Below are 18,239 nucleotides of genomic sequence, written 5' to 3' on the forward strand. Positions count from 1 at the left end.
CAAATCTTAAAGTGATACGGTACACAATACTGTCTCCAACCTGATGAATGAGACTTTTTGGGGCCACCTAAGCCATATGTCAGGATGAAATGACAGAGAAAGCATTTGATTTAGAATTTTGTTAAATTTAATAATGTTGTAACAGAACCCACTATCATCTAAGCAGCCAGTAAAATGCACTCAAGTTCTCTGTTACAAATCCCAAGTCTCACAATCATTTACATAGATATTAACCAGAAAGGGTACGTTGTGGACTGCAAGTGACAGGAGTTCTGCAATGAAAATGGCCAATGATGCAAGACTGGAGAAAAAATGTAGCATGTAGAAAACTAATAGTTAGCAATGGTTTGAAAAAATCTGCCTTGCCCACTTTCTTGTTGATTTTAATATATGCTGTGTTTGTCGCGCATCTATATTCGTAAATTATCATATAAGCAGAACCACTCATTTGGTCACTTTTATTAATTCTTCAATTTAAACCAGTTAGCAATAGCAATCTAGGGAATAATGTGGTTCATGAAAATAAATTTTACTACTAAAACTGGTATATTTTTCAAGTTAAGAGTACGGCTAAACAATCTGTATGCTTATTAGTGTTTTGAATTAAGAAGCCTTAAGTGATATGAATTACTGATTAAAAATGTATATAATTCACATTATAATGCAAAGTTTATCACCTGAGTTTTAACAAACATGCATCAGTAATACTGGAATTTATTTTGCAAGTTAGTAAATGTACGGTGTTTGAATTACATATGCTGGATTAATTATCTTGTACTATACTTTGCAAAGGCTATGGCATGAAAAATAAATCTGGACATCGCACTATTTGTAAAAGATAAACAAATCTTACAAGGGGTTATTAGCAAAACAGTGTTAGTTATAAAAAATTTAAAAATCCTTTACCTATGGTGCCTTTTCCCTCTGTGTCATTACTCGATAGACTAACAAGCGTAACACCGCCAATGCTGAAAAGCAAAAACAAAACATTCTTAATTTTTTGTTACAGGTTAATCCTGCAGAGATAAGAGAAAGTTGCATTGTAGAGGAGCTATTTTCATTGAGTAAAAGACACTAAGTATATTGAAGTATATGACTGAAAAAAGTGATAGGGCTCAAATTTTATTGATAAACTAGACCGTGGACCCGTTGGGTTCAAACCTCTCCTGCATTGGTGCAGCACCCTCTCCTCCCTCCCTCCCCCTCCACCACCCTCCCCCCCCTCCTCCTCTCCCCCTCCCTTCCCCCCCACTCCATCCCCCTCAACCCCCTTATACTCCCTTCTCCCTCCTCTCCCTCCACCACCCTCCCTCCCCCCTCCTTCCCGAGGAGATAGATTTAAACTTTAATATGTGAATAACTTTAAAAATATAACACCAATTTCAATGAAACGTCTTCCATTAGCACCATAGGGACGACGGTGAGTAAGGTGGGCCTAAAATTGTCATGCTATCGTGTACCGTTTTGGCTGTAGCCCAGGAACAAACAAACAAACAAGCGAGAGTTTTAGTATATAGATCAATACATACCTTAAAAATACTGCTAATAATTTGGATAATGTAAATCTATCTCCACTGTTGCTCGGGAACATTGCAGCCAGAAGGAGGGTGAAAAGGCCTGCCGAAATAAAACATTCAATTAATCAAAAATTAATATAGAACTGTAAAATGATAGAATTATGAAGACAAGTTTTTTAGGAATGTATTTTATCACATTTATTATGTTAGGAAGCTTAAACACATCAAGATTTTAATTCAAAGAGAATGGATATAATTCATTTTTAATTTTACAATGGTCAATAATGTGAATCACAATTACAACTTAACACACAATTACTAGTAGATCTCTTATGGTAGTATTTGTGGTTTGAGGACACACGTTTGGGGCAGATTGAGCACTGATTAAGCAATTAAATTATATGGTTAGAGCGGCAGAGGGTGTTAACAGTTGCGCAATTTTAAGGAGCTTGGTTCCTTTTACTAAACTCAAAAAATGGACCTGGACAAAAATAGAGAATTAACAGTTAAATTATACTGGAAATAGGAATAATTTTGTTGTCTGAAATGAATGACATCTTACTTATTGGATTGTATCTTTTAACAGCCTTTTATCATTTATGAACTAGGGCACATTACTTTCGACATATAATTTGTCTTAAACCATTTATGTCCCTATAAAATGTTTATTCTTAGTGTGTACAACTTTGTTTAGAAAGTAATCATTTTATAACACTAGATGGCACTGTTGCAAGTGTTTCTATGATATTTTTATTTTTACCTTAATAAATATGTTTATTTTGGCAAGATACCTCCACATATTGTTAATTGTTTCACTATATCTCTAGAATATATTTAGAAAAAGGTTGAGAAATTGTTTCCATTTCCTAGTTGCAGCTTTATGGCTCCTCTCAACCAAGCAATTCTATTTAGCTACTGTAACAGGGGAAACTATTTAATCTGATGATCATAAATATGTAATGTACATATAAATTTCAAATAGCAGTTTTGTGGGATGGTCAAACAAATTCTCTATTAAATTTTGATTGCAATATTAAAAGCTATTTAATAAATGGTTAATATGCAATTATTAAGGAACAGTTATAGTCAAATAAGAATAAGAGGTGTTGTAGTAACAAGAGATCCATTCGCATCTGAAAAGAGGAAAAAAATGGTTAAAGTTTTTAGTCATCAACAGAAAATGGAGGTACAGGGGATTCTATAGAAAAAGGGGAGAATAACTGAAAGTTCAATTTATTTTTTTAAATCTCAAAATTTTTGGTCTCAATCTCCACCTCTGGCATTTTCTGACAAAAAAGGCAATGTGCTTGGGATCCAAAGTTAAACCAATATTTCATAGTAGTGGACAGATAGATGGAAATTAGGCATAATATTTTTAGACCTTTTCTTGGGGTGCTTAATTTAATTATTAAAATTATGATGGGATTATGCAAGGCGCAAAATGATTGACTAAATGCACAACATGGTCTGTAATGATTACTGTATATTCTGCAATAAATATAATTTCATTTGATAAAGCTCTGGCCATGTATCAGTTGATATTGAACATTGTACATATAATGAGGAATCAATGAAACTTCAGTCAGCTGTTCACCAAAATAAAAGCAAGATGCTTCGCAAGCAATTATGAATAAAACACAATGAGACATCAGCTAAAATACTTTGTTTTACGTAAATGTACTTTGATCTTTCAATGAGAACGTAGGTTGATAAAAGATAAGTAAAAGTAAAACCACAACAGACAATGACAATAGGAAATTACAGATGTTGCATAGTTAGATTACCAATCTAGAGGAGACATTTTTGGATTTAATTTAGCTTTTAAAAAAAGAGAAAAATAATGTTTTTTTAAATTGATAAATCGCCAGAGTGTGATAGCTTCCATAAAACAGTAGTACAAGAAATGCAAAAATATTGCAAATGTATTCAAGATCTCTACCTTGAATAAAATATTGAGAACTGTCATTCTAGTATTTAAGAGGGTGGATCAAAAGCAAACAGGATAGTTCAGATACATATTATTGGGATATACTGGGGACAAAGTGATTGAACAGGAGGTCATTACCATTGTGGATAGTGGAATGCTTATGATACTGTCTCAAAGGATATAAAGAAAAATTGGCAACATTACAGGCAATTGATTACTTGTGAAATTGAAAGAAGTGAGGGTAATTTTGGATTGGTAGTTGAAGAGCCTTGTGTAGAAATAAAAGAAACATCTCGCTAAAATAACCTTGAAGAACATGGTGGTTGATCACATTTTTCATATGTAGGTAACTGAGGATGGAATTTGAACAATACTAAACCATAAAAGTTAAATTATATAAATAGATTACATATTAATTTTTTCTTCCCAGAGGCTTAGGAAGTTAATGATTGGTAAGTTGATGATACGATAAGTAAGGTATTTAAAATTATAGATTTGGTTGGTCCCTTACATAGAAGTTACTTCCTGCGGTGAGGTAATCTAGATAAAGATGCATGTATAATCTTAAAATTAGAACCAATCCATTTAGGAATGAAATCTGAATTCACTGCCCATATATCGTGTTGAAAATCTGGAACTCCCTCCCCCAAAGATTATGCCTCTTGAGTTATATGAAATGTTCAATTTTCTTTTGTTAAATAATGGTATCAAGAGTTACTGAGTTCAAACAGGTATATATATAGCTGAGGTACTGGTAGGCAATGATATATGATAAAACAGGCTTGAAGGTTTGATTAACCTTTTTTCATTCCAAGGATCTATTTTAACATAAACCAAACTTTGTTTTGGTTACACAACATTATGTTTTTTGGTGAATAGTGTCATATTTTTGTAAACACAAATTAAACAAAATCTAACACTCTCATTTTCAGATCTCTTTTTCAATATAGCGAAAAGGACAACATAAAGACTATGTCTACACAACTTACCAGAAGTAGAGGACAAAATGTTAACAATTGCCACCTGAGTATCAGAGAGAGCCTCCTGGTAGGAAAAGTTTGCCAGAAACCACTACAAAATTAATGGTACACATGAAGTTAAAATATACACAACTGTTAATCATTTATTTCTATTGCGTTCATATTTTTGTTCAACAAATTAAATTTGTATAAAATAAATTATACATATTTATACAGAAAAGTCTATTTACTTAATGTGATGCAGAACTAATCCACATGTAGTTTTCCCAAGATGAAAAATGCATATACTATGTTACAATGAATCTCCACCCACCTTTAGAAACACATTAGTTTACCCTTCAAAAGTTTATACAGTTTTAATCATTTGCATGGACCAGTTGTATGAATTAATAACTCAGTAAGAAGTACTAACCACAAAGCAGAAGAAAAAACTGATTTTTGCTACTTGTGATATCGTCAGTTTGCCAACGTTTTTCAGTGCCGCTTCATGATCCTTTGCTGCTGGATAGGACATCCGAGAAAGCTTTGCTTCAAATGCGTGATGAGCAGGAAGTTGCCGCACCTCCATAATATTACTGAATCTAACGCGTGTCTTTTTTACAGCTATAAATAAAACAAAATCATCCAGAATTTTGAGCGTTTCTTTTAAGCACACATTTATTTTCTTTAATAATTGTTTTTAAATGCTGAATCCACTTAGCATATTAGGCAGTATTTGTGGAAAAAGAAAATAGACAAAGTCCCGAACCCTTCTTCAGAACTAAAGGGCTGAGTGTTTCCAGCATTTTCTATTTTTATTTCGGACTTCCTGCATCTGCAGTTATTTTTTGATTTTCATTTACTTTATTTGACGACACTTGGCAAAATATACCACCATTGATCATTCTGCTTTTGGGTAAATAAACAAACTACTACTATGATGAAATAATTCAAGGATAATATTACGATGTTGTAGTGAGTCCAAACCGGGTGATGTTGCCAATAGAGTTTATTCTGCAGTTGAAACCCGTGACAAACCGCAACACACTTAGTTCAGGACACACACTTACTAACTACCTAAACTTGAGAGTTTGGCGCCAGACTGACGAATTCCCCGCGCTCCCGCACCTCGTGACCCGTGAGCCAATCCGAGGGTTCGAGACCCCCTGGCCAATCCGTATGTCCCTACATGACCCCCCCCAGAACCCTCGAAACCATACCTCACGAGCGCCCGGACCTCCCGCCCGGAAAGTGTACGGAGAGGGGAGGCCGATACCACCAGCGTGACAGGAGGTGGGGAGGGCGCCGCCACTAGAGGCGATGGAGGGGCCACTGGAGCGGAGGGTGTAGGTGAAGGGGAGCGCTTGATCGACAATGGCGGCCTGGGCCCAGCCGTAGGCGGCGGGGGGCCGAGAGGTGGCAAACAGGGCACCACTGGCGGGACCAGTGGGGCGGCCACAGGCCGGCCCCGGCGAGGAGGTTGGGCCACCGACACGGGGAGGTCCTGGTCCAAGTGGGCCGGCTTGAGCCGGGATACCGAAACGAGCTCCTGGCGAGTTCCCACCTGCAAGGTGAAAGTGACAGCCCCTCTTTTCAGCACCTGGAACGGGCCCTGGTAAACCGGCCGAAGAGGGGGGCGGTGGGAATCCTTTCGAAGGAACACGAACTCACAGTCCCGCAAGTCCGACGGGACGTGGACTGCTGTGCTTCCGTGACTGGAGGTCGGGACTGGAGCCAGAGAATCCACCCGCGCCCGGAGGGAACCCAAAACCGACGTGACGGACGGCGGCAAGGCGGGAGTGGAAGGAAGAATGTCACACGGCACCCGCAGGGGCGAACCGTAGACGAGCCCGGCCGAGGATGTGCCCAGCTCAGCCTTCGGGGCAGTGCGAATGCCGAGGAGGACCCAAGGCAGCTGGTCAGCCAAATCGTGGCCGGTCAGGCGGGCACAGAGGGACGCCTTCAGCTGCCGGTGGAAGCGCTCTACCATCCCGTTGGCTTGGGGATGATAGGCGGTGGTCTGCTGCAAGCGAGACCCATACAGCTGTGCTAGTGCGGCCCAGAGGGACGTGGTGAACTGGGCCCCCCGATCTGTGGTGATGATAGCCGGGACGCCGAAACGGGCCACCCAGTGCAACGCCAGGGCCCGTGCACAGGAGGCCGCCGAGGTGTCCGACAACAGGAGCGCCTCCGGCCAACGTGTAAAACGATCGACCACCGTCAGCAGATGAGTATAACCCCTAGAGTGGGGCAACGGGCCAACCAAATCCACATGGATGTGGAAAAAACGGACGGGGGGAACCTCGAATTTCTGGTATGGGGGCTGGACATGGCGATGAACCTTGGAGGTCTGGCACGGAATGCAGGCGCGTGCCCAGGCTGCCACCTGCTTCCGCAGGCCCTGCCAGACAAATCGGGCGGCCACCATGGCCGGTCGCCCTGATGGACGGGTGTGCCAGGCCATGAATGGCCTCAAAAACCTTACGTCGCAGGGCGGTCGGCACCACCGGCGAGGGCGTGGAAGGGAAACGTCGCACCACAACTTGGTACCTGTGGGGCCGCACGCCACCTGTTCCAAACGCAGCCCCGAAGCTGTGGAGGCGTACACTGCGGCAGTTCCTTCCAGGCGCTGAGCCTCCGCTAGCTCCTGGAAATCCACCTCACCACCTACCGCGGCTACGGAGGGAATGGCCGGCCGGGACAGGGCGTCGGCAACGGCGTTAAGCCTACCCGCAATATGACGGACATCGGTGGTGAACTCCGAAATCAGGGTGAGGTGCCGCTGCTGGCGAGCCGACCACGGATCAGAAACCTTAGCAAAAGCGAATGTTAGAGGTTTGTGATCCGTGTAGGCAACAAAAGAGCGGCCCTCCAAAAAATAACGGAAGTGGCGGACCGCTAAATAGAGGGCCAGGAGCTCCCTATCAAACGCACTGTATTTGAGCTCAGGTCGAGAGAGCTGCCGGCTGAAAAACGCCAGGGGCTGCCAGTGACCGTCGACCTGCTGCTCCAAAACCCCACCCACCGCCACGTCTGAGGCGTCCACCGTCAGAGCCGTGGGGCGGAGGAGCGCGGGTGCACGAGCATGGTGGCGTTGGCGAGGGCCTGTTTGACCGCGACAAAAGCCGCCTCTGCAGCTGCGGACCATACCAACTCAGCGGGGTTACCCGCGAGGCATTGAAAAAGGGGGCGCATGACCCGAGCTGCTGCAGGCACGAACCGGTGATAAAAGTTCACCATGCCGACGAATTCCTGCAGGCCCTTGATGGTAGTAGGGCGGGGAAAAGAGCGGACCGCGTCCACCTTAGCGGGCAAAGGAGTGGCACCGGCCGGTGTAACCCGGTGACCCCAAAAATCTACCGCTGATAGGCCGAATTGGCATTTGGACGGGTGGAGAATCAGGCCGTGGTCTTGCAGCCTCTGGAAGGTGCGGAGGTGGACTAAGTGCTCCTGGACCGAACGGCTGGCAATCAAAATGTCATCGAGGTAAATAAACACGAACGGCAAACCTTGACCCACACGGACCATCAGACGCTGGAATGCCTGGGCTGCGTTTTTAAGGCCGAAAGGCATGCGCAACCACTCAAATAACCCGAACGGAGTAATGGTAGCCGTCTTTGGAATGTCCGGCGGGTGGACCGGGATCTGATGATATCCCCGCACCAAATCGATCTTGGAAAAAATTGTAGCCCCCTCCAGGCTGGCTGAGAAGTCCTGTATGTGAGGGATCGGGTAGCGGTCCGGCCGTGTTGCCGCGTTGAGTCGTCGGAAATCCCCACATGGTCTCCACCCCCCAGATGCTTTGGAGACCATATGCAAGGAGGAGGCCCACGGACTACTCGAAGGCCGAACAATCCCCAGCCTCTCCAAGTTGAGGAACTCCTCTCGAGCCATGGCCAGCTTGTCGGGTGGGAGGCGCCGTGCCCAGGCAAAAACCGGCGGCCCCTTGGTCGGGATGAAATGAACGACTCCATGCTTCTCGGAAGGTGCATCGAACCGCTGAACAAGGAGCTGCGGGAAGTCGGCGAGGACCGCATCGAACTGACTGGGGGCCGTGGTGATGGCCTGGATCGCCGGGCTGGGTGGGGCTTGGAGGAGCAGCAGGCCCCGTACCTCGGGGCCGTATGCTAGCCGAGTGTTGCAGGCCCCTCCCGCGGACGTCTGCGACCAACGAAAAAGCCCATAGGAAGTCCGCGCCCAAAATGGCCTGGCCCACATCCGCAACGATGAAATCCCAACAGTAGGTCCTGGACTCGAAGGACAGGGACATAGCCCTTTTACCATAAGTGCGGATGGGGCTGCCGTTCACCGCAATGAGGGGCGGGCCCTTCCCCCCCGCTCGAACTTCACTGTCGTAGGGTGGCACAATACTCACGACCGCTCCCGTATCCACCAGAAAGACGATCCCGGTGCCTTGATCCGTAGCGTAGAGGCGGCAGTTGCGGCCAATCGAGACTGCCTCTACATTCGATCGGCCAAAGCATTTCCCGGAAACGAACACGGGGCCCTGCAGCTTCGGGCCTCACTGCCCCACCGCTGATGGAAAAAACACCAGCCGCGTCTATGCTGCCCAGTTGCTCGAGCCCGCTGCCAATAAGCAGGTGCTGCATCCCCTTCTTGGCGGGCTGACTGCGAAATAGCGGCCGATGCGCCACCCTCTCGGCCGCTCAGCTGACTGCCGCTGGGCCTCGAAACCCGATTAACCGAGTCGTCTCGGGTGTGTCGCTCCCTGACGAGCGCGTCGGCTTTCTCGGCGAACGCCACCGGGTCTTCAAACCGGGTCCGCCAACACTAACCTGACGTCCCTGGGCAGTTTCTCCCGAAAAGCCGCTTCGAAAACCATGCACGGCTGATGGTCGCCCATCAATGTCAGCATCTCGGTCATCAACTCCGACGGTAGCCGCTCCCCCAGCTCTGGTAAATGGAGGAGCTTCAGAGCCCGCTGGTTCTGGCTCCAGCCGAAAATCCTCAGTAGGAGCCTCTTGAGCCCCACGTACTGCTCGGTTCGGGGAGGGCTGGTCAGGTACTGACCCACCCGCGCGGCCACCTCCGGCTGTAGACAGCTCACCAGGTGGTGGAACTTCTCCTGGTCTTCCTCCACCCTCTTAAGATGGAACTGGGATTTCGCTTGCACGAACCACAGGTGCGGCTGATGGGCCCAGAACGGCGGTAGGTGAACCTCGCCCGCGCTCGCTCCCACCTGTGACATGCTGTTGTGATCTTCAAATCTCACGTTCGGGGTCACCAATGTAGTGAGTCCAAACCGGGTGATGTTGCCAATAGAGTTTATTCTGCAGTTGAAACCCGTGACTTAGTTCAGGACACACACTTACTAACTACCTAAACTTGAGAGTTTGGCGCCAGACTGATGAATTCCCCGCGCTCCCGCACCTCGTGACCCAATCCCCTGGCCAATCCGTATGTCCCTACAATGTCACTCTTTCAGGCAAGAAGGAAACAAAAAGATGAGATTGTAAGAAAATGTTATTTCACGTCTTCCCTGCATTGCTATAGCTGAGGCACTCAATCAGAAATGCCATGAAGATCTCAGGTGAACCCTGATCATTGTAGGTTTACTGAGGTGATAGTGGCATAATAAAGAGAAATATTGTAATTAACCATAACGCCCTTGTGTTTGCAGAGGTAAATAGGCAAAAATCTGGCTCAATCGAGTGACCATCTTCATGAAAGAAAAGGAAGTCAATAAGATTCGTTTCTCTTGCAATGATTCACATTGATGAAACTCCTCTTCCCAAATGAAATGGCTGAATAAAAGATTTTCAAGGTATCTTTGAAGATTGAATTGTAGTAAAGTGGAGTCAGAACTTTAGTAGCAGTTTTATTCACTGAACTGTTTGTATATTAAAATTTTTGGTTTTATCTATATTTTCCCTCTCAAGGCCACTCCCTTTTCTAGCACAATATATCGATCATATTTTTGTATATTTTAATTAATGGTCTTAATATTAGTTTGATTATGTGGCCCCAAAGGGAGGTGATGGAGTTATCCACATAAGATCATCAAGATCTTAGTGATTTTTTGGAGGTATTATTTTTTCCACAATCTTACTGTTTCCATTGCACCACCAAAGCATTTTCCATCAATACCTGGTGTTCACACTGAATATTGAAGTCTTTGGCATTTCTTGCTAACTGATGCCTCCAGCCATTCGAGTCAACTTTTCACTTTGGGTGAAGCTCTTCCACCAGCCATTCCATTTTACCCCCTGTCACCTCCATTTGCACAAACATTCACGCCAATCCTTCTTTTCGTAGTGTGGTATTGTCATTAAAATAGTAAAGGCTGGTTGAGAGACAAGAAGTTCAGGCCATAAAGGAAATGCAATTGGGGGAGGAAGCAAGAACTTGGACTTGGAAACATGCAGTAAGGAAGAGGAAAAGAATAGGTAAGGAAGACAAAGAAGAAATGAGGTAAAGTGGTCAGGGTGGCAGGAAGGAGAGAATGCAGGAAATTAGGGAATTAGAAAGTAATAGAGAGGTAGTGGGGGGCAAAAGGGAGGTGGATTTGAGGATGATTAAGGGGGAAAAAAGTGTTTTGATGGTGCATAGTAAAGCTGGGAGGGTAACAAAAACACCCAGGGAATTGTGCAATTATATTTTTTATTTGTAGGTCAGTAAATATGATTACAAATATATGTAGGAGCAAGGACAAGCTACTCAAGTGTGTTCTGCCATTCAGTAACATCAATGCTGTTCACACAGATAGCACCCAAAATCAGGATCAAACCCGTTGCTGGGTCTTTCCAGCATCAGCATTAATAGCTATAACACTGCTAGACAATTCACAAACTGCAAAACAACAGTGATTTAGTTAAATGGAGGTACACATAACATTTCAAACAGTGTAAAATGATCACATGATACAATTAAGGTATCATTGGGTACAAAATCAGAACAAATGTATCTGATTAATCCAATTGATGGGCTGCACGGTTGTGGGGAAACTCTGATGATCACAAGATCAGCCATGATCACGTTGAATGGTGGGGCTGGCTTGAAGGGCTGAATGGCCTCCTCCTGCACGTATTTTCTATTCATTAGTACTATTTGTCTCACCAAATTTGTTGTAAATATTATGTGATATTTTATGTGACAGAACAAAGGAAAAAGACATAATTTATTAAAACAAAGGAGAAAGAGTACAGTGTGATCACACATCACGGGATATTGAAAACATAAGAAATGTAAGTAAGCAAGATAGAAGAATGACTGAATGGAACTTGACATATATTAATCAAAGTGATCTAAACTGTTAATGTTCTGCCTTGAGGGTACAGATTAAACACCTCAAACGATGATCCCAGGAATGAGTAGGTTAACATATGATGAGTGTTTGACAGCACTGGACCTCTATTTGCTGGAGTTTAGAAGAATGAAAGGGGGGGAGGATTTCATTGAAACGTACAGAATAGTGAAAGGCTTGGATAGAGTGGATGTGGAGAGGATGTTTCCACTAGTGGGAGAGTCTAGGACTAGAGGCCATAGCCTCAGAATTAAAGGGCGTTGTTTTAGGAAGGAGATGAGGAGGAATTTATTTGTCAGAGGGGGGTGAATCTGTGAAATTCTTTGCCACAGAAGGCTGTGGAGGCAAAGTCAGTGGATATATTTAAGAAAGAGATAGATAGATTCTTGATTAGTATGGGTATCAGAGGTTATGGGGAGAAGGCAGGAGAAGGGGTTAGAAGGGAAAGATAGATCAGCCATGATTGAATTGCGCAGTAGACTTGATGAGCTGACCGGCCTTATACTACTATCCCTTATAATCTTATGACAACCTACCTGGATTGTTGTCATTATTGGCTTTATCACTGGTGGAATCATGAAATTTCACTGGGATGTACAGGGGTTCACTCTGCAAATCAAGGAGAAAAACATTGGCAACAAGGTAAACAGTATCGAATAAAAAACAATAATTTAATAGGAAGAAAAATTTCAGAGCAATGTTTAACGTTGACATCTTTTAAAATTATGTTTCTAGTGACTGAATAAATAATTAAAGTATATATTTTCATTAAAAAAATATTATGCAATGTGTATTGTTGAGATTAGGATTTAATTTATACATTATTGGTGATCTTGAACTAAAAAGAATGGAAACATAACTGCATTATTGTGAGGCTGAACTAAACATTAAAGCTTCATGGAATACCTGGATGTGGTTCCTGATTTACCAGTGGGAATGATATGAAAAGACTGCTGCTAAGACCACAGGAATGGTGTCTGCCATTAAGATTCAGTCACTAAGAGGTTCAAGGAGCAATCATGGACACAGTGTCAGGTACAGTGGTTGCAGGAAGATGTAAGTGTATTCTGTCTTCAAATTGTTCAGATTAAGAAATAGAAATACAGTTTGAGTGTTTGACCAAAATGTCAATCCAGGCAATACAGTGGTTTTCAAAAGGAAAGATAAGGTTCAAGTTCTACTGCCACAAAGTTGCCAAAGTACAGACTTAAAAATCATACTGTAATCGATCTCTTGCTTTAAAACAATTCAGTGTAAAAATCTATCAAATTAGTTCATTATAGATACTTCGTGAGTACAGATCAAGACTGCAGACACAATAAACTGAAACAAATATGATCCTGCAAAGAAAGGAACAAATATTGGAAAGTTAGCACATTAATTACTTTTGATATCTGTACGAATCATATACATACAGCCAGTCCCCATGTTATGGCCACATAAGTTATGAAAATCTACTCTCAGGAACTCACAAATCACATCCAAAAAAGAGACAGGGAATAAAATTTGCTCTTATGGAATATATGTGAGGAAAATTATTTTATACGTGAGTGCGGCACGGTGGCGCAGCGATAGAATTGCTGCCTTACAGCGCTTGCAGCGCCGGAGACCAGGGTTCGATCCCAACTACGACTACTGTCTGTTCGGAGTTTTACGTTCTCCCCGTTACCACGTGGGTGTTCTCCAAAATCTTCGGTTTCGTCCCACACTCCAAAGACATTCAGGTTTGTAGGTTAATTTGCTTGGTATAAGTGTAAATTGTCCCTAGTGTGTGTAGGATAGTGTTAATGTGCGAGGATCGCTGGTCGGTGCGGTCTCGGTGGGCTGAAGGGCCTATTTCCGCACTGTATCTCTAAACTAAACTAAAAATGAAGAAACAAACATAAAATCTGAAAGAAACAAAACATTTGCTTATATTTATGTTCTCATGTTTCCTGACGCATGCAATGTGCCAGGGTAAGGTCAGTAAGTTCATTTTGCTATCTTACTTAAATTTAATGTGCATTCAAAAGTGTATGTTTCTATTGAAAATAAAAGGTGTAATGTAATAAATGGAGACACAAGAGGCTGCCATCTACCTCTCCTTTGCCGTCCCACAACTTGACTCCATCTGCCCTTTCTTTCTGATCTGTCTCTACCTATCATATTACCTTCCACCTTCAGGTTATTTTCTGTTGTAAATTAAAGTACTTGCAGTTGTTTGTGTCTCCAAAAGCAGCTGCTAGCCACTTACAAAATTTGCTTTGGAAACTGACAAGGAAATCTCTTACATGCCCCCATGCCCACCGGCGTGAACAATGTTGTCATATTATATTACTGCTGTGAGAAAAGCATCCCATAGGAACGCATCTCATTTATAACATGGCATTCAAAAGGAATAGGGTTTTGAGTCACAGAAAATTGCGGTATGGGCGTTATTCTTAGAACACAACTCCTCAGTAACGCGAGGGTCACCAGTACACTGTAAACTCACCAAGGAATCATTCACACTAGTGTCGGTAGTGCAAGTTGCGAGATAACTTTCAGCATCTGCAAACTTTAAAAAAATAAACAAGTTACTAAACTGGTACAATAAACAGCAAACCATTATGTTAAAATTGGTTTTGTTACGATCTGCTAACATCGAGTGAAGAAGGGTCTCGACCCGAAACGTCACCCATTCCTTCTCTCCTGACATGCTGCCTGACCTGCTGAGTTACTCCAGCATTTTGTGAAATAAATACCTTTGATTTGTACCAGCATCTGCAGTTATTTTCTTATGCTAACATCGAGTAACAATTAATCAAATATTTCTGCACTGGTATCATTCTGATAACTGATACAGTTTACTGTAACTATTAATTAGAGAATCCTATCTTAACATCAGGACGTGTACATCTGCATTAAATAACTTAGGTTGGTCACACAGTACCTCTCTACAGTAGGAGGGCTACTTACCAAAGCAACATGCCTTCCATTGGTGCATTGCTCCCTCCATGGCTTCCAAACAAGAAATCCAATGAAGTACAGTACAAACATGGACGTTTTGGCAAATGTACTAAAGAAGGGTTTCTCATACTTTTTGAAGATATACTGAAAAGAAGCAAACATGGTTAAAACCTTCTTATATGTTATATACTTTTCTGGCAGTATGCCACAGTAAGGATTTTATCTGCTCACTCAACATTTGTACTCATCCCAAAACAGCACAATATGTAGAGCTTTTCAATGGCCACTTTTGCATAGGCCATTTCATAAGTCAGTTAAGAATCATAAGTGTTTACATATTATATGCACGGGGATTGGAATAATGAAATTCTTGCTAAGGCTTTGTAGGCGCATTATACATAACAAATAAATATACAATTAATTATTCCGTGTAAAACAAACATTCATGACAGACATGGAATGAACAGTGTAAACAGCAATGTTTTGAACTATTTTAAAATACACACAATAATCTTCTTAAGGTAGGTACTATAATTCTGACCTATGGCATCATAACATTAATCTGTTATTTAAATTTATTTGCTAATGATAACCATTTTTCAAGATACTTGTGTTTATGAGGGCAGATGGAAAGAACATATTTATGTTTCTGAAGCACACACCTACAGAAGTATTATATAGCTATCTATATATATATATATTATTATTATATTACTAAGACTCAGATCAGTATATATATATATATATATATATATATATATATATATATATGTATTTCTGAGATTTGGTTGTGGACATGTGGACCTACAGCTAAAACGGTAAACAATATCGCCACAATTTTAGCACCACCTTAAACACCATTGTCCTGGCGACTGTTAATGGAACGTTTTATTTAAATTGGTCTTATATTTTTAAAGTTAGAGAGATTTTAAAATTTAAAAATCACCTTTCAATCCAACTTCTTAAAGGTACTCAGTGTGTGAGGTCACAATGGGACACGTATGACTTTAGTAAGAGTGGGGCTGAGGTAGGAGAGAATGGGGGGGTGGGGGAAGAGAGAGTGGGGGAAAGGGGGGTGGTGGGGGAGAGTGAGAGTGGCGGTGGGGGAGGAGAGAATGGGCGGGGTGGGGTGAGGAGAGAGTGGGCAAAAGGGGAGTCCTGGGGAAAGGGGAGGTGTGGAAGAGTGAGAGTGGGGGAGGAGAGAGTGGGCTCCTCAGTCACACCCTCTCCCCTTCCCTGTCTCCCATCTACGAGGTCTAGTATATTACTAAAACTCTCTGTCCGTATGTATGTGTGTTTGACCACAGCATAACCTTTATGGTTCACACAGCCAAAACGGTACACCATAGTGCCACCATTTTTGAACCACCTTACTCACCATTATCCTAGGCATAATATGTTACAACTCTCATTCAAATTGAACCTACATTTTTAAAGCCAGAGAGATTTTAAAGTTTAAAAATCCACTTTCTACCCTATTTCCTGAAACTCTTCAGCATATAACGTCACAATGCTCCACGTTCCACTTCATTTCCTCCTCACTCGCCAAAACAAGATGGCCACCGTCAGCGCCGCCGCCCGCCCGCACTCAATCCTTCCCTCTCTCCTCGCCTGACCCCAGCCTTGGCCTCTCACTCGGCCTCAGTCGTTCCCTCCCCCCTCCCCCGGCCTCAGTGCTTCCCTCCCCCTCTCCCAGCCTCAGTCGTTCCCTTCCCCCTCCCCCCTCGCCCGGCCTCAGTCCTTCCCTCCCCTCTCCCGGCCTCAGTCCTTCCCTCGCCCCTCACCTCGCTTCTCGCCCAGACCTGGCCTCTCGCCCAGCCTCAGTCGTTCCCTCGCCTGTCTCCCCTCGTCTCTCTCCCGGCCCCGCCCCGGCGGAGTCTCGCACGTCGGCAGTGAGCGTTGAACGCACAGGCACTTGTAAGTGCTTTTCCCAGCCAACGGCTCCACGGAGGGGAGTGGGTGTGGCGGCCGAGTGGGGGTGGGGGAAGGAGGGGGAGAGTGGGGGTGGGGGGAGGAGTGGGAGAATGGGGGTGGGGAGAGGGAGGAGTGGGGGAGGAGGGGGCAGGGGGGAGGAGGGGGTGGGGGGAACAGTGGGGGTGGGGGAAGGGGGACAGTGGGGGGCAGGAGTGAGTGGGGGTGGGGAGGAGGGGAAAGTGGGGGTGGGGGTCAGGAGGGGGGGAGGGGGGAATAGGGCTCACTCAGTGACGACACCCTCTCCCCTTCCCTGCCCCCCCCCTCTACGAGGAATGGGCCCAACGGGTCCACTTGGTCTAGTATATATATTGGGCCCACTTGGTCTAGTATATATATATATATATATATATATATATATATATATATATATATATATTTTATATTACTAAAACTCTCATCTTGTATGTATGTATGTTGTTGCTGAAATACAGCCAAAACAGTACAAGATGGCACAACAATTTTAGGGGCACCGTAGAAACATTGGCCTGCGGTGTGCTGTAGCAAGTTTCATTCAAATTCCTGTTACATTTTAAAAGTAATTCACTTTCTAAACTTTAATAAATCGCTCCCACTTGCCTTGCCCGGCTGGCTGCGCCTGCGCAGTAATACTTCCTTGTTCGGCGTCACAATGGAAACCCAACGGGTCATATATGAGATTGCCATTTTGAGATTGCCATTTTGATCTAATCCGGCATCACAATGGGGGAGGGTTTCCGGGCCCGGCGGTAGCGCGCCTGCGCAGCAGCTCCGGGAGGACCTGTGCCTGTCCTGGCGTGCCTCGTGCCTGACCTTCCACCCATGGTGCAGCGTGGGGCCCGGTGGCGGCGTGCCTGCGCAGCAGCGCTGGGAGGACCGGTGCCCGTCCCGGCATGCCCTGCGCTTGACCTTCCACCCGTGGTGCAGCGTGGCGGCGGAGAAGTGAAAGAAGATGGCCGCCGGCAGGATGAACATGGGGCAGCGCCTTGCAGCTGCTCTCCTGCTGCTAGCCGCCCCAATGGCCGCCCGGGGCAGGGGTGAGTGGCTCCCTCTCCCCTTTCTTCTCCCCCCTTGCCCGCCCCCGCTGTCACAACGGGGACCCAACGGGTGCACGGGTCATTTAGTAATAATTAAAAGTGTTGCTTGGTAACAATGATGTTAAAAGTTTGATATGGAAATACATCCACCCCAGTTCAGATCCAAATCACACAATATTACATAAATTCATATAATTTTGGAAAACATGCCCTATTTTTGTAATTTGATATTGGATATATACACACCGATCAGCCAAAACATTATGTCCACTGACAGGCGAAGTGAATAACATTGATTATCGTGTTACAATGGCACCTGTCAAGGGGTGGGATATATTAGGCAGCAAGTGAACAGTCAGTTCTTGAGTGTTGAATGCAGGAGAAATGGGCAGGAGTAAAGACCTGAGCGACTTTGACAAGAGCCAAATTGTTGTGGCCAAACGACTGGGTCAGAGCATCTCTGAAACGGCAAGGCATGTGGGGTGCTCCCGGTCAGCAGTGGTGAGTACCTACTGACAGTGGTCCAAGGAGGGACAAACCACAAACCGGCAACAGAGTGTTGGGCGCCCAAGGCTCATCGATGCACGAGGGCAACGTAAGCTATACCGTCAGGTCCGAACTGACAGAAGGTCTACTGTGGCACAAGTCACAGAAAAT

The 18,239-nt window shown here is 44.3% G+C and overlaps 1 protein-coding gene across 6 annotated transcripts in view; it reads right to left on the minus strand.

The window, feature by feature from the left end:
- The window catches only part of LOC144595786 (solute carrier family 35 member F5-like), an 83,614-nt gene that overhangs the window by 43,413 nt on the left and 21,962 nt on the right, over positions 1-18,239 (minus strand). For all 6 annotated transcript variants that reach the window (XR_013547538.1, XM_078403445.1, XM_078403442.1 and 3 more), the window contains exons 3-9: positions 14,605-14,739; positions 14,141-14,203; positions 12,204-12,276; positions 4,837-5,027; positions 4,434-4,515; positions 1,530-1,617; positions 907-968 (exon numbers count right to left, since the gene is read on the minus strand). Coding sequence is in view for 5 of the 6 variants with exons in the window: in XM_078403445.1 (XP_078259571.1) it covers positions 907-968; positions 1,530-1,617; positions 4,434-4,515; positions 4,837-5,027; positions 12,204-12,276; positions 14,141-14,203; positions 14,605-14,739 (694 nt within the window). In the remaining variant the exon portion in view is untranslated. The remainder of the gene's footprint in view (positions 1-906; positions 969-1,529; positions 1,618-4,433; positions 4,516-4,836; positions 5,028-12,203; positions 12,277-14,140; positions 14,204-14,604; positions 14,740-18,239) is intronic.

Source organism: Rhinoraja longicauda, chromosome 8 (assembly GCF_053455715.1).
Source record: "Rhinoraja longicauda isolate Sanriku21f chromosome 8, sRhiLon1.1, whole genome shotgun sequence".
NCBI classification, from domain to species: domain Eukaryota; kingdom Metazoa; phylum Chordata; class Chondrichthyes; order Rajiformes; family Arhynchobatidae; genus Rhinoraja; species Rhinoraja longicauda.